The following is a 15,501-nucleotide window of genomic DNA, read 5'->3' on the forward strand; positions in this document are numbered from 1 at the left end:
GAGGGCCAAGGACAGATGGAAGACGTGGTCCCCCATCTCTCGGAACCTCAGGCACACCTGGGCCATCGAGTCTCAGTGACGAGGGGACCGTCAGCACGCAGTCGGCACGGTGCTGACCAGGGTTCTTCCTCTGCAAGGAGGCGCCGGAGGAGGCCTTGAGCTGAGGCAAGCTCCGCAGGACGAGAGAAAGAGGACGTGTCCAAACGGACCTGCCAAGCAGGGGTGCTGGGGGGAGGGCAGCCCGCAAGCCAGGCCTCCTCCAGCAGTGTGTGGGATGAGGCTCAAGCCTGGTGTGGGCTCAGACACACGGGCTGGTTGCACCCAGTGTGATAAGCAAGTGACCATGTCCATCAAGACAGACCTGGGGGCTGCGGGAGTGGACTCTGGCAGGAGAGGGAGAGCCCATTTAGAAAGCGCTAGTAACCCAGTCACACAGCCATGTCTACGCCAATGTTTTCCACATTTTACATGTGAATGAAAATTGTCGTCAGCAGAGTAATGGTCCCCAGGAAAGCCCACAGGCCGAGCCCCAAAACATGTGAATCTGTCACCTTTCCTGGCAGAGTGACTTTAAATTGATTAAGTCATGGGTCTCGAGACAGGAGACTATCCTGGACCATCTGGGCCCCCCTTAATCACGCCTGGCTTTCAAGGTCAGAGTCCGGGAGAGAACTTGGCCCCCAAGCAGGAGGGAGAGGCTTGAGGAAGCGACGCTCCCCTTCAGAGACCGAGGAGGGGCCACATGCCAAGGAACACAGGTGCCTCTGGGAGCTGGAGAAGATGAGCGAGTGGGCTCCCCCCGGAGCCTCCGGAGGAAGGGGACCCCCGGCTGACCCCTGGGTCTTAGGCCTGACAGTCACAGGCTGGTCTCCTGACCTCTGACTCCATAAGAATTATGGGCGTTGGTTTCAGCCACCAGGTCTGTGGGGATCCATGGCAGCGGCCACAGGAAACAGGACGCAGGAGGACACCGTGTAAACTGCGCACATCTAGGCCTTACCCTCAGAAGCTGGAAAGGAACCGAAATGCAGAAAATCAAACACTCCAGCTCCTTGACGGGGAGAGCACAGGTGACGGAGGGACTGAGGTTCGGATGGGGGGAACGGCGGGTCGCGACTCTCTGATTTCCAACCAGAGGACGGAGCAGTGTGTCCTCCGACAGATGTGGGAGCAGAGCGGGCCTGACGCTGCTGGGAGGCAGAGAGAGGGTCTCAGAGGTGGCACGCCACAGTGCGCTGCCCGGCTGTGCCAGGGCAGGAGGCGAGGAGGACTGCGGGTCCCCAGCGGAGCCCCAGAGGCCCGCTGCACCCACAGACCAGGAGCGGAAGGAGCTGGACCAGGCTGTTGGAGGCTCGAGGAGAGAAGAGGCAAGGCCAGGGCAGGCTCCGTCCCCGGGACTGCACACCAGGGGCAGGAGGAGCGAGAAAGCGGGGCAAGGAAACAGCCTGAGGACTCCCAGGGGCCGGACGTGGGAAGCGCGTTGTCAACAGTGTCGGCCGCGGCGGGCGCTCTGGGCACGTGCAGGAAGGACAGAGACATTAATTGGGAAAACTCGGCCCAGGTCAAGTCAGGTCAATAAATCTCCGGGGGGTTCAGTTTCCTCACCTGCAAAATGAGAAGTTGGGGTTAATTTCTAAGAGTTCACTTGCTCTAAAAAATGCTGTGATTCTATGATTTAACAGAAAGATCATTTGCAGCTGATGACGCCCACTGAGTAGCAGTCTGAAAACATAGTAGTGACCGTGCCTAAGGTGATCCCTGTGAACGGTTAGATTGACCAGATTATAACGTCCTTCAAATACTGCAAAATGTCTAAACTGTAGCCAAGACGTCTTAGTTTGGGGCGTAACTGTCTCCCCTGCTCCACTGAGGGCCTCAGGCTGAGAAACGCAGCTGGTCCTGAATGGGGTCCACTAGGAACCTCAGATCCTCCTCTCTCGCTGTATGGGCAGATCCGTTCCCTGGAAGTTCCCTCTCTGCCTGCTGAGCATCAGGTCAAAGGCCTCTTGCTCCCTGGCTTCTCCAGAGCTGGGAGGAAGCCTGTGTGAATGTGGCTTCACTTTCTGTTTGATTGTGATAAAGGGAGAAAGGTACTTGGTTGATAAAATGTGATTCTCTCAGGATTCCTTCCCCTCCAAGTCTGTGGGGACCAGCACTTGCCCACAGGAGGATGGCTCAACCGGCAGCTCAGCCGGGGACAGGCAGGCTTGTCACGACCTCGAGCCCAAGAAACAGGAAAATGAGGGCTTCTCCCCCAAAGTCACAGCTCCGCAGCCAGAACACAAGGACACAGAGAAGAGAAAGGGGGGCGCTTCTCAAGGGTCAGGCTCTGAGAAGTGTGTTCCGTTTATTTGCATTTTTTAGAAGACTTTATTTATTTATGTTTAAGAGAGAGAGAGAAAACACAGGCGGTGGGGGGCAGAGGGAGAAGCAGACTCCTGGCAGAGCAGGGACCCTGATGCGAGGCTCGAACCCAGGACCCAGGATCACGATTGAGCTACAGCAGACGCCTCACTGACTGAGCCACCAGGCGCCCCTAAGAAGTACGTTGTAATCAGAATTACGAACACTCCCATCCCTGTGTCTGCTCCTCTGCTCGCTGACGAAGCGTGAGGCCCAGGTGTCTCACCCTGAGGGGAAACAGAGAGTACCCCGTGAGTCGCCGGAGGGGCCACCTGGTCTCTCTCTAAAACATAAATTAGTAAAAACTGCACGTCGAATGGAGGTAAAGCCCCTTGTGAGCCGCATCTAGCAGCACCGACTCTATCTTGTCCGCACGACCTCCTGGAAGGAAATTCTCTGCGCGGCAGGGTTATGAATGATGTTTTTCCTTTTTGGCCCTCCTGGTGCCTGTATTTTCTATATAGAAGAGATCATTTCTGTTATTAGAAAATAATCACAAATTTAAGGATTCAATTATTGGGTTGTGAGTTTGCACGGTGCTGGGCCAGTGCTGGGCGCCAGACGAAGGTCAGGGCCTGCGGCGACACCGACGGCCCATGGGCTCCACGTCCCACCCCCATGAGGAGAGAGAGGACGTTTGTGGGACCAGCGTGTCGCCTCCGGCCTCAGGAGAACCAGAACCCGAAGATCGCTTCCGACAGGCCTCACAGCTACAGACACGGCGGGCGCTGGCCTATCGGACCCGAGGGAAAGAAGCCCGGAAAGGAGAAGAGCCAGTGCGGGGGGTGCGGGGGGTGCGAGGGGTGCAGGGGGTGCAGGGGGTGCGGGGGGTGCGGGGGGGACAGCCACACCCTGGGGTCCCCGCTCCGATCTGGGAAGGGCGTGGGTCAGGGATGAGGAAGAAGCACAAACAATACTTACGTTGGACACCGTTCACTTTTTTAAGATTTATTTATTTATTTATTTATTTGAGAGAGGAAAAAAAGAATACCCCATGTGCACGGGGCGGAGGCAGGGGGAGAACCCCCGCAGACGCCACGCTAAGCAAGGAGCCCAACTGGGGACTCGATCTCACCACTCTGAGCTCACGACCTGAGCTAAAACTAGGAGTCAGACGTTTCACCGACAGAGCCCCCCAGCTGCCCCGACACCATTTATGATTAAAAATACATGTGTGGGGGCACCTGGGTAGCTCAGTGGGTTAAGCCTCTGCCTTCGGCTCAGGTCATGATCGAGCCCCGCGTCGGGCTCTCTGCTCGGCGGAGAGCCTGCTTCCCTCTCTCTGCCTGCCTCTCTGCCTACTTGTGATCTCTCTCTGTTAAATAAATAAAATCTTTTAAAAAAAATACATGTGTGCCTCTGCTTGGAGAAGGGGGTGTCACAGTTCCTGTCTTTTCCCTCTTCATTGTGCATTTCTATGCTTTCCACTGCTACGCATCGAGAATACGTCAGATGTGTAATCAGGTAACATTCAAGATTATTCTATAAAGATGCTTCGAGGGTCATAAATGGGACTCAACTGTGGTCAGGGTGCCCCAGATTTGCTGAATGAACAAATAAATGAACCACGTCCTGTAAACGATCCGTCTCACAAAAGTCCATTTTAAAATGCTGTTTCTGGCCATGCTCAATCCTTTCTCCAGCCGCGGTGGGAGGACACCCCTGAAAACCTGCTCCCACCCTCCAAGACCGCCCCAACTTCTGCTTTTGTCCACATGTCCCTCTCGCACGTCCGCTTCGCAAGAGTCCGGGGCTTTCCGTCCTGAACTCGAAACTGTTCCATTTTAACATGTGCCCAAAAAATGGTGAAAAAGTTGTTGTGGGTTTTCTTGCTGTTGTTTTAGTTTGTTTGGCTTTTTTTTTTTTTTTCATTCCACTAGGAAGCACCTTTCTGCACTTGACCTGTGTGGGAGTTTGAGTATAATCATTCACAACTTTTTTTGTAGGATTAACATTTTTCTACAACAATAACTTATATCCCTAATGATTTCTTTTTTTTTTTTTTTAAGATTTTGTTTATTTATTTGACAGAGGAAGAGACAGCGAGAGAGGGAACACAAGCAGGGGGAGTGGGAGAGGGAGAAGCAGGCCCCCCGCCGAGCAGGGAGCCCGAGGCGGGGCTCCATCCGGTGTGCGGGAGGCACTGATCACACTCATCGTTCATTCCGTTGGTGGTACGCGCGTCGCAGGGATATTCTGAGGTCGCCGAAATTCTTTTACCCAAACCCTAAATTCAGACGCGTGTTCGGGACCATCACAGGACTTGGCCACAGGCACGACTTCCTCCCTCCGGGGCTGCACTCTCAGCTCCTTTTTCTAAAACAAGACCACTTTTCTCGGAAATGGCCGTCGCTCTGTCCCCGAAGGCTCAGCCTCCCAGCGTCTGAGGTGACAGTAAGAGACGTGAAGAGTCACCGAGGCTTAGACCGGGAGTCGTGCTCCGCTGGGGTAAAGCAGCAATGCCTTAGGACGGGGAGAAGCAGGGTCGCGGGGCCGGGCAGTCGGGTATGGCCACGAGAAAGGACAGTGGGACGCAGTGAACTTGTGAGAGTCCGTAGGACAGCCAGCAGCCCGGGCCGAGGAAACCACGTGCCGTCAGTGTGTCGGGAGCGGGTGCCCCTGGCCATGGGCACATCCCGCATCCCTCACAACTCTAGCCCCATCCCATTTCAGTCGAACCTGTTGCTGAATTTTATCACGCATTCCTCACAAATCTGTGTGTATTCCTTGGCCTTTCCCGCTGGAAGGTAAGTCCTCAAAGTCAGGAAGGATTTTGAACATTGTAAGTATCTGTATCCCCAGCACGAAAGGAACAACGCTTGATAGGTTCTAAATATTTTTAAAAAAAAAAGTGTCTAATAAAGTATTTATCTTTGCCCAAAAAGAGGTGTTGACCTTTGGTCTCAGCAGCCAGAAGGTCATCTCTGAGCCCTTGGAAGGTCATGCTTGATAGAGATATGATTTCCCCGGGGGCTTTGGGCCAGCCAGATGGAAACACTGTGAGGAGTCGCGGGGCTCTGGGTCACACACACCAGCCGGCCCCCCAGCATGGAAGGAGCCTGGGACGGGCCACGTGGAAGCTCGGCCTCCCTGACGGGACGGACCTCGACGAGGCCTTCGGATGCCGAGGCTGGAGCTCCCTCCGCCGACAGTGCTTGACTGGATCCTGCGAACTCCATCCCTAGCCACAGGACAAAGGAAGCTCCACCCGGATTACTTCCCTGGACTCCGTCCCTGCGCCTTCCCCCTCCCTCATCCCAGCCTGTGCTCTTCTATGCTGTTTCTGTAATAAAATGAAACTCTGAACACAATAATGTCCACTGAGTTCTCGGGTCCTTCTAGAGAATCATCCAAACAGGGGATGGTGTTGGAGACCCCTGACTTAACAGTCGGTGTTTGAGAAGAAGTGGTCTTGTGGGGACTGTCACTTCAAACCCCGCCATTAGCTAACCCCGAAGCGACTGACGGGACAATCTAACTGAGTCTTCCATCTGCTTATCCTCAGACGTGAAAGAAAAACTGGGAAGGAAAAGGAGAATTAAAGTGTGTGCTGGGTGGAAGCACATCCACAATTTGAAGACTCCGTTTTCATCTAAATGTAGGAACAGGCGTGTGAATAAGCATACATAAAAACTTCTCTTTGAGAACAGAGCAGCTTCCTTAATGAGAAGAACGTTGAAGAAATAGTAATAGTGATTGAAAATAGAGTTCCTGGGGATAATAAGATTTAATAAGACAAGATCCCCAAGGGAGAAGCTCCTCCAGTGAACCTTTAAAAGTCAGGAACTAAAGAACAATTCAGTCTCTTAGAAAGAAGGAAGAGAAATGCGTACTGGGAAAAGAAGCAGAATTTTAAATTCTCTTATTTTTACTTCCCATATTTAAAAACAAAAATACGTAATTATTAACGTTTGTGTTGTCTAATGAGCTGGGCGATCTATGATTTCGAAGGTGTTTGGCACACACTGAAGTCCGCCGTCACGGGGTAGCTCTGAAAGTCTGCCAATGTCTTCAACGTGTTGTGAGGAACACATCTGAGTCACTTGTGTCCCTGAAGAGTTAGCTGCCGGCTTCCTAGGCGTCCCCCTGTGCCGACAGCGGTCGCAGAGATGAGGCAGGTGGCCTCCGGCGACCCTCCCCGGGAGCTGGCCGAAGCTGTCCACAGCGAGGGTGCTGCCGGCGAGTCCCTGTCCACGGAAGGCATCGCCACGGCGGTGCCAGTGGGACACTCCCGCAGTCTGGAGGCTTGGACGACTCCCCAAAGGTCCCTTCTTAGAAAACAGAGACAGGTGAGCCTGTCTGATGCAGAGGCACTCAAGGTGTAGGCCGGGGTCCAGCTGGAGAGGAAAACTCTGGGTCAAATCACCCGAAATCAGGTAAATCAATGACCCTGGTGGGATTCTGGAGACGTGGCCTTTTTATGACACAGAAGGGAACCATGGCTAACTGGGAGGCAGCAGAGCCGTGCGGTCGAGACCCCCCGGCTCTGGTTGGACTCGGGGCCGAGAGGATCCTGCTCCTGCCATTTGCTGAACTGTGACCTTGAGCCAAGAACGAACCTCTCTGTGCCTCCACTGCTCCGCGCACAACACAGAGCTTCACACCGACCTCTTCCCTTCGCTGCTGCCTGTGCCCCGCCGTAGCATGGCAAGCGCGTGGAGGGCCGCACACCAGACAAACGTGCAGCAAACCTTAGTAGCTCTTACTGCTGAGACGCTTCTAGGTCTAAAGTCTGGTCTCCGAAGGGAAGACCTCGGAGCACCCTTGATGACGGGCACAGAGGGAAGCTGGATGCTGGGAGCGGAAGGAGTTTTGTCGCCGTCACACGGAGGTCAGCCACGGCAGCTGGAAGTGGCCCCGGCACACGCGGCGCGGCGTGCAGGACTGTACGTGTAGCAGAATCTCAGACACGCACGACCCTGCGAGGGGCTGTCACCTGCACTTCTCGCTCAAGGCGCTGGAACACAGGCGTCCCTTTGGTTCCCCCAAATCACACTGCTGCTAAGTGCGGAAAGCAGAGGTAGAATGTCTCCAGAGCTCAGACCACACTAAACAGAAGAAAGATAAGTGAGGCTGAACAGGGGGTGAGGACCCAGGTGGGGGAGGGTCAAGAGTGGGTCAGAGCTGGGGTTCCTGGGGGCGCAGTGGGTTAAAGCCTCTGCCGTCAGCTCAGGTCAGGATCCCAGAGTCCTGGGATCGAGCCCCGCATCAGGCTCTCTGCTTAGCATGGAGCCTGCTTCCTCCTCTCTCTCTCTGCCTGTCTCTCTGCCTACTTGTGACCTCTGTCTGTCAAATAAATAAATAAAATGTTACCAAAAAAAATCTTAAAAAAAAAAAAATAGTGGGTCATGACCCAGGTGAGTCAGGGTTAAGAACGAGCCAGAACCGAGGTCAAGCATGGTCCACCATGGAAAGGGATGACTGAATTCATCTTGTATCTCATGACCTTGACTTTCTGGTGGAATCTATGCATCTCGGCCAGTCATCAACTTTACTTCTCTCAAGGCCAATGGAGGCTGACAGGTCTAGGTCCTAATCCAGCTCTCGTAGGAGGGAGGGAAGCTCCTCAACAGACAATAACACCGGACAAAATAAAAGGACAATCGGAAAGTGGGCATCCGTGAGTGAGAAGACCGGGCCACCCAGAGCGTCTTCTGCATTGCCCAGGACCAGGTCTGGGTGCCCACGTGTGAAACGGAGACACGCAGGAGAGCCTCAGTAACTGTCCCTCCTCTGGGGCTTCCCCACGAGGCACATGCCAGCTAGAGAAGCCTTTGGTTTCCATCCTGATCTACCCGTGTAAGGACGAGATGTCCAGGCGTATGGAAGCCGCTCAGGCTCCACGGGCAGCGGCCGCCGGCGCGTCCCTGTGCTCCCCAGATGTCCCGGACATCGGCGCTCAGCGAAATGCCGGATGAAATCAAGCGAAACACCATTTCCCCTTTTCAGGGCAAAACAAAACAGAACAAAACTGCAAGGGTTTTTTCCCTCCCCTCTGATCCTCTTTCCCCAAACAAATTTTAGCTTGCTTTTGACTTCACCCTGATGCTGGTTCAGTACTTTTTCTTGCTGAGAAAATGCAGAACTCATACAGAGACCCTGGGGCGGGAAAAAGCGCATTTCTCTCATTTCGTGGGAAGGAGCCTCTCCGGAGCCCAAGCTCTCGGCGCCCCGCGGCTCTCAGGCGGGATCCAGCATCGGGGCCGGCGCCATCGCCATCACCATGCCCGCCGCCAACTGCTCGGCGCCCAGCGCGGCCGTGGAGGTGACCGTGGGCGCGCTGCTCGTGCTGGAGTGCGCGCTGGGCCTCCTGGGCAACGCCGTGGCGCTGTGGACCTTCTGCTTTCGCCTGAAGGTGTGGAAGCCCTACGCCGTCTACCTGCTCAACCTGGCTGCCGCTGACCTCCTGCTGACCTTCTGCCAGCCCTTCCACGCCGCCTTCTACCTGAGATGCAAGACCTGGCCCTGGGGACGCACGTCGTGCCAAACCCTGCTCTTCCTGCGCGTCCTCAGCCGCGGGGTGGGCGTCGCCTTCCTCGCGGCCGTGGCTCTGGACCGCTACTTCCGCGTGGTCCACCCTCGGCTGAAGGTCAACCTCCTGTCCCCGCGGGCCGCCTGGGGGGTGTCAGGCTTCGTGTGGCTGCTGCTGCTCGGCCTCACCCACCAGAGCCTGTTCGCCTCGGAGGCTGCGTGCCCGGGTCCAGAGCCCCGGGGAGGCGCGTCCTTGAGGCTGCTCTGGCAGGAAGCCCTGCAGTTTATCCTCCCCTTCGGCCTCATCCTGTTCTGCAACGCCGGGGTCATCAGGACCCTCCGGAGGCGCCTGCGAGAGCCGGGCAGACAGCCCAAGCTGCGGCGGGCCCGGGCGCTGGTGGCGGTGGTTGTGGTCCTGTTCGCACTGTGCTTTCTGCCCAGCTTCCTGGCCCACGCGCTGGTGGCCATCTTCCGCGGCACGGACAGCTGCAGGGTCCTGGGAGCGATGATGCACATGTCCGACGTGGCCAATGGCCTCAGCTACCTGCAGAGCGTGCTGAACCCGGTGCTGTACTGCTTCTCCAACCCCGCCTTCAGATGCTCCTACCGCAAGGTCTTCAACACCCTCAGAGGCCGCGGCAGGGAAACCGAGGCCCCGGCGGACATCAGAGATTCCTACTCCTGAGGCTGGCCAGCCCTCCAGGGCCCAGGGGCATGGGAAGGGCGGGGATCTGAGCGCTGACGACCGGCGGGGATCTGAGCGCTGACGACCAGCGCTGAGGGTTGCGGGGAGTGGAAACTGAGTCCGCGCCCCCAGGAACGGACCCATGCGTCGGCACCCCTGCGGCCAAGCTTGGACCCATGAGGTCTGCGGGATTTCCTTCCGCTCTCCTGCCCCAGCAGTCGGCAGAGCAGAGAAGCAAGCGGAGCTCCTTTCCAGCCACGACGATGCTGACCTGGAAGCAGGCTGCCGCCGTGCTCTCATGGGAGGGGCTCTCGCGGGTCCATCACGGGAGCGGGGAGGCTGAGCTGTGCTGCCCTCGCTCTGTCTGGTCTCGGTGAGTCGTCCGCTTTCCCTGTCCCGGGAGTCTGCTCCCCCGGCTGCTGCGCAGACCGTGATGGCCGACCCGGGAAAGTGGCCGGCCGGGCTCAAGGCCACGTTGGGGGGTGTGCACCTCACTGGGCTCCCTGCTCGGCTCTGGCTGGCACGTAGCGTTTCCAGTTTAGAACACTTAGCTTCGTCTGCCTAGACGGTACATGATGCGAGAGACAGCACAGTCCCCTAGTCTATTGTAAGAAACACCTTCCTACTAAATTTCTCAAAACTGCTGCCAGAATGTCTCTCTTGAGGTCTGAATGTCTAAATGCTTTTGAAACTCGCTCGGCTTTCCGGCTCCGAGAAGTCACCGTAGTTAATGCCTCGCGGAGAGATGCACTGTGCGAGGCACCAAACCGCATGTGAATCGGGGTTTTCCACCTGACAGTGGGGCCCACCTGGCACAGAGGGGCCCCCGGGGACCTGCCCAGTCCCGGGAGGCCAGGCAGGGCCTGGGGCCCCCCTGAACCCAGCCCCGGCCACACGATGCCCCACAACGGGAGCTCACGAGGGTGACAACAGTTTGGAAAGTCTCCTTTCTGACTGCTTTGTCTCATTCTCTGTTCAAACCTGGCCCCAGAAGGGACACCCCAAGATGCTTAGAGGAGGGACAAGGTCTAGTGTGTGAGGAGGCCCAGCCCGTGGCCTTCCAGGACCTGCACAGCCTCGTCCACACAGACAGACCCCGCCTTTCCCCAGGCCGCCCCATGACCTTGGTAACATCCAGGGTGAAACATGGTGCCTGAGGCCAGAAGAAATGGCAACCCTCCCTTCAGATGGTTCGCCTGCCCGGGAGGCACCTTCTCGGAAGCAAAGTTACGACGCGAGCGGATCCCTGCCGCTGTGCTCTGCCAACCACGGTCCCCAGAGGGCAGCGAACCCGCTCAGCGAGCCTGGCTGCTGCTGGCCGGCGTCAAGTCCCCTGCAGTGGGTGGACGTCAGGCGTCGGGCCTGCATCTGCGGCCGGACAAGCATGCAGGAGCTTCGGATAAAACTCTCCGCCCTCACACTGCCTACATCGCACCCGTGTTCTTGCCGTGGGCTCAGGGCACGCGCCAGCCCACATGACGCTACTTGTTAAAAATGTAGCATTTAACGCAACCCTTTCCCACGTCTTGATAAACTCCCCACAGGCTTTCTTTACTCGATCCCCCGTAACCTGTCCAGATGTTTCTTAACCGTTTCCCCGAAGATGGACACTGAGAGCTGGTGCCCTCTGCTCGGGGAAATCAGGCTGTGAGGCCACACAGCCCCCTGGAGACCTGGCTGCGGCCCTGCCCACACCAGCCACCTGAACAGGCTCCCGGCCCAGCGCCAGGCTCTGCAGAACCTTCCCGGCAGGGCTATCTCCGGGCTCCTTGCCAGGCGAGCCAGCTTTGTCCAGGAGCTTAGCCGTGGGCTGCACTCCCTCCCCCCAATCCCTGCTCATTAGCCGGGCGACCGGGGGTCTCATCCCAGCAGAGCGCTGGTCCTCCTCTCTGCTCCTGCCCGCCGGCAGGTGGGGGACCCAGGATCTCTCAGAACACCCTGAGGCTTTGGCCAAACCCAACTTTCTGACTCGGTCAGTCTGGGGAGTCCCGACACCCCCGGGGTTTTGAGCCCCTTAGTTAACTCCGGGAACGTGTGGCCGGAGCCGTCTGCCCTGGGTGCGTAGCCATGGTCAGGGCCCTTGGGTCGGCTCCCCGCTCTGGCACTCCGAGCTTTGAGACCTGGGACAAACCACCCAGCTGCTCTGAACTTCCCTGCTCTGTGAAATGGGGTCACAACACCCGACCTGTGGGACAATTGTGCGGGGTGAGGAAGACCACGTATGAGACGCTGAGCACAGAGCCTGGTGAGCGTCAGCCTCCCGTTCGGGTATGACGCTGCCGTTTTCAGGTGACCGGTCTAGTCCCTCGACTTTCTTTAATCCCCGAGCAGACTGTGTGCCCTTCGGGGACACAGCGGTTTGCCTGTGCACTGCCAACACGGGGCCTGAAGCGGGACAGGCGGTCAGTGACCTGGAGGTCGCACTATTCTGCTAACTCAAAGGTTTGTTAGGATTCTTTCTTTCTGGAATGTCCTTTCCAATCTTCTGTGAGGCTTCTGTCGGCCCCGAGCATGATTCCACACATCTCTGGGAGGAGACAACGTCTCTGCCTGTCGCCAGGTTCCGGGTCCAGTGACCCCGCCTCTGGGGACGTTTCCCTGGGATCGTGTCCTGTCACTCTCCTCACAGAAGCCTCAGAAAGTTGTCTTCTTGAAGACATACAAGGAGGAAGGGGGATCTTGTTCTTCTCCAAACTGTTTTCTCTGAGTAAGGAAATGAGTCAGAAGGAAAGTGTGGGCAGGCAGCACCAATGGGCCCCAGAACCACAGTGATTTTGCTGTCAGGAGCGAGTTTTACTTTCTTTTCTCCTTTGACGCGCTTCTTCTAATGCAGCAGGTGCACAGTCTCGTCTGTGAGTCTGGCAAATCTCAGCGTTGTCTGGAAGGACGGCCAGCAGCCCGAGTTCCAGTCTGAGCGATGGGTTTCTTTCCCTACTCAGAAGGGACTATCAGTGTTTTCAAATTCTCTCAATGTCATTTTTTCCCCTAAAATCCAGTAGGCCACGGATCCCTTCTTGGCTAAACAGAAGCCCTCCGGGTGCGGGAACATTCGAAGCTCTGTCTTACTCCCTGTCCACCCTTTCTGGTCCATTCCCTGAGACGGACCCTTCCTCCAGCCCCGACCACACCCTCCAGCACCCCACACATTACCCGCCCCGCCCCGCCCTGCAGGCCGCCCGCTGGGGCTGGCACCTGCTTTCCCCTCTGTGTCCCCTCCCTGAAGCTTGGAAAGTGTCCACTTATCTTTGTGTCCCCAGCACTGGGCACAGGGTCTGGCACACGGCAGACACGGACTATGTTTGTGGAATCAATAATAAACACATGAACAAATTAACCTGATTTAAAGTTAACGAATTAACTTTCTTAATCATCTAAGAGGTTTCATTAAAATATATTTTGGAATTCTGGATCCAGAGGCAAACTTAAAATATCTTTAAAGGGTATTCTAGGAAGACACTAATACAGATGAAAACATGACGCCTGGAGAAAGCCTGTCCTCTGTACTTCCACAGTCACCTCTGCCACTGATTGAGTCAGACTGTGATTTATTTAGGGCTCGGGATCCTGAACTGCGTATCTCCCTGCAGGTTGGGTCAGCGACTGTCAGAGACTTCTAGAACACACTACCAGTGTTCGTGGACTCCCCGAGACCACCAGCCTTGCACACACACACACACACACACACACACACCCGTATGCTGTACATCATGTGAGATTTGCCGTCTTAACCGTCTTGTCACGGTGCAGGGGCAGCAAGGATATTCACACTGAGGTGCAGCCATCACCGCTGTCCATCTCTAGACCTTTCCATCTTCCCCAGCAGGCGCTCTGACCCATTCAGCCATAAGCCCCGCCCCCGCCTTGCCTCTGCTGCCCCCCCACCCCCAGCCTCCTTTCCGTCTCTGGGGAGAGCAGGACCCCGAGCAAGCGAGCGGGACACAGCTCTTTCTGCTGCTGCCTCACTTCCCCGGCGCTCGCACTCCCAGGCCACAGGGCGGGTTAGATTTCCTTCCTCGCTGCCCTGGACGGGGCGGTCTGCTCATGGGTGCGGCCTGCGTTGCTTCCACCTCTGGGCTGCTGTGACAGCGGGTGCGCACGTCCCCACCAGACCCGCCTCCAACCCCTCCAAGTGCGTAGGCTCCAGGGCGACCACGGGATCGTGTGTGTCTATCGGCCACTCCCAGAGGATGCGCTGCCGCTGTCTACACGTGGCTTCCCCACTGCACAGTCCCACCCGCACGCTCAGGGTCCCGGCGCCGCCCCCTCCGCTCTGGCACCTGTTTCTGGGGCGGGGGGCCAGAGCTCCAGCCTCCAGGGTGCGGAGCGGATGCGTATCTCTGACCAGAAGAATCCCTGAACCTCAGAGACCAACAGGAAACCCTGCCCCGGGTGCGCGCACGACAGCCAGGCCTGCTCGGGGCTCGCTGGGGGCCTGGGATCTCTCACTAGAACCTTCCCATCAGACGCACCAGCCACAGGACCGCCCCTGTGAATTGGGTCAGAGCGGCCCTCGCCTGGATGGAGGGGCCACAGAGCCCAAGCCCTTCTGCACGCCGCAGCGCTGCTGAGCGGCCCCTAGCACCCGCCCCTTGCCCCGGCTCCCGCAGACGGCCCGCACCTGCTCCCCCTGCGCCCGCGGCATCCGGCTGCTACCCTCCAAGCGCAGCCCCAGCGATGCCCCTCCTGCACGGCCCCGGCGGCTCCAGCTCCTCTCCTTCACACGGGGGTGTGAGGGTGTAGACGGTCTACATTGCAGACAAGCGCACGCTGTGCTTCCGTAACACCCCCCGGCCCAAAATAGTAAATGCACCCGCGGAGTAGCAATAATAACCCCTTTTCGTTTGCAAGACCTGGGGGGTCGGCAGGGCAAGTCCTGATTCCCGTTTGCAGCTGAGCAAGCCGGTGCCCCGCGGGGTCGGCAGTGTGGCCGGAGGGCAGGTCAGCGGTGGGCCAGACGGTGACGCGAGCCTGGGCGTCAGGCACGGGTCGCGGGTGATGGTGTTCTGGGACCTTCTCGATCTTATGCCTTCCCCTTGGGCTTTCATCGCTTACTTGTATTTTGATTTTCCTCCTACCCGGGGGCGTCCGCTAACCGGCCATCTGGAGGAGAGACAGGACATTGGCTAAGCACCGTGGGGTCAGTGCCCCCCGCGGCGGGCTCCTGATTCCAGAACATTCCACAGCTGATTCGCCCACGCAGCCCCATTGTACCCCCTTGTGTCCCCTTGCAAGCTGCGTCAGTCCCTGCAAGCTGCGGTCCTCCACCGTCCCCAGTGTCCCCCTGCGGACAGGCCCAGATGCACTGAGGCAGCGCGGAATTCCCTGCGGGTTCACTCGGAGAAAGTAGAGAGAGAGAAGGCCGAGCTGGGTCAGGGGAGGACGCCTGGTCCTGGGCGCCCCCAGAGGCCCCGCACACCTGCTTGTCGCTAGCAACGCTGTATGTGCACCCTGTGGACAAAGGCTCACGAGAGGCCAGCCTGACCCTCGGACCCGGAGGAAACCAAGAGAGGCTTTGAGCGATGAGCTTTGGTCACTAGAGGACAGCGGGAGGCAAGCCCCTGGATTTCTAAGGAATGGAGGGATGCGCCCCGGGACTGGGCCTGAGGGAGCAGGACACTCCGGGGTGAAACCCCAGCTCCTCCTCTTGGGCTGGGCACGCGCAGCCGGGAGCGAGCCTCATGCTGGCGGCTCTCCTGCCTACAGACGGGAGGACAGCCTCCGGGCCCAACCAAGCCCCTTCCTCCTCTGCCGCTTAGGGCTCCCAGTCCAAGCCTTCTGGAACCTGGAGTCCTTCCCACAGCTGGCCGCCTCATTCCGCCTCCTGCGAGGACCGTGGGAGACCGCAGCATGTCCTCGGAAGGGGAATAAGCTGACTTAGAATTCAACAGTACTAAGACGATGAGGTGAAAAGAAAACTTAGAAACACCAGAGATGCTAACCGA

The 15,501-nt window shown here is 57.5% G+C and overlaps 1 protein-coding gene across 1 annotated transcript; it reads left to right on the forward strand.

Moving 5' to 3' along the window:
- The first annotated feature begins 8,144 nt into the window (after nt 1–8,144).
- Nucleotides 8,145–9,629, forward strand: GPR31 (G protein-coupled receptor 31). Its single transcript, XM_032338488.1, is given in 2 exon segments — nt 8,145–8,511; nt 8,513–9,629. Coding segments are annotated over 2 exon segments (1,110 nt in total). The 5' UTR covers nt 8,145–8,448; the 3' UTR covers nt 9,560–9,629.
- Nucleotides 9,630–15,501: the final 5,872 nt, after the last annotated feature.

Source organism: Mustela erminea, chromosome 4 (genome assembly GCF_009829155.1).
Source record: "Mustela erminea isolate mMusErm1 chromosome 4, mMusErm1.Pri, whole genome shotgun sequence".
NCBI classification, from domain to species: Eukaryota; Metazoa; Chordata; class Mammalia; order Carnivora; family Mustelidae; genus Mustela; species Mustela erminea.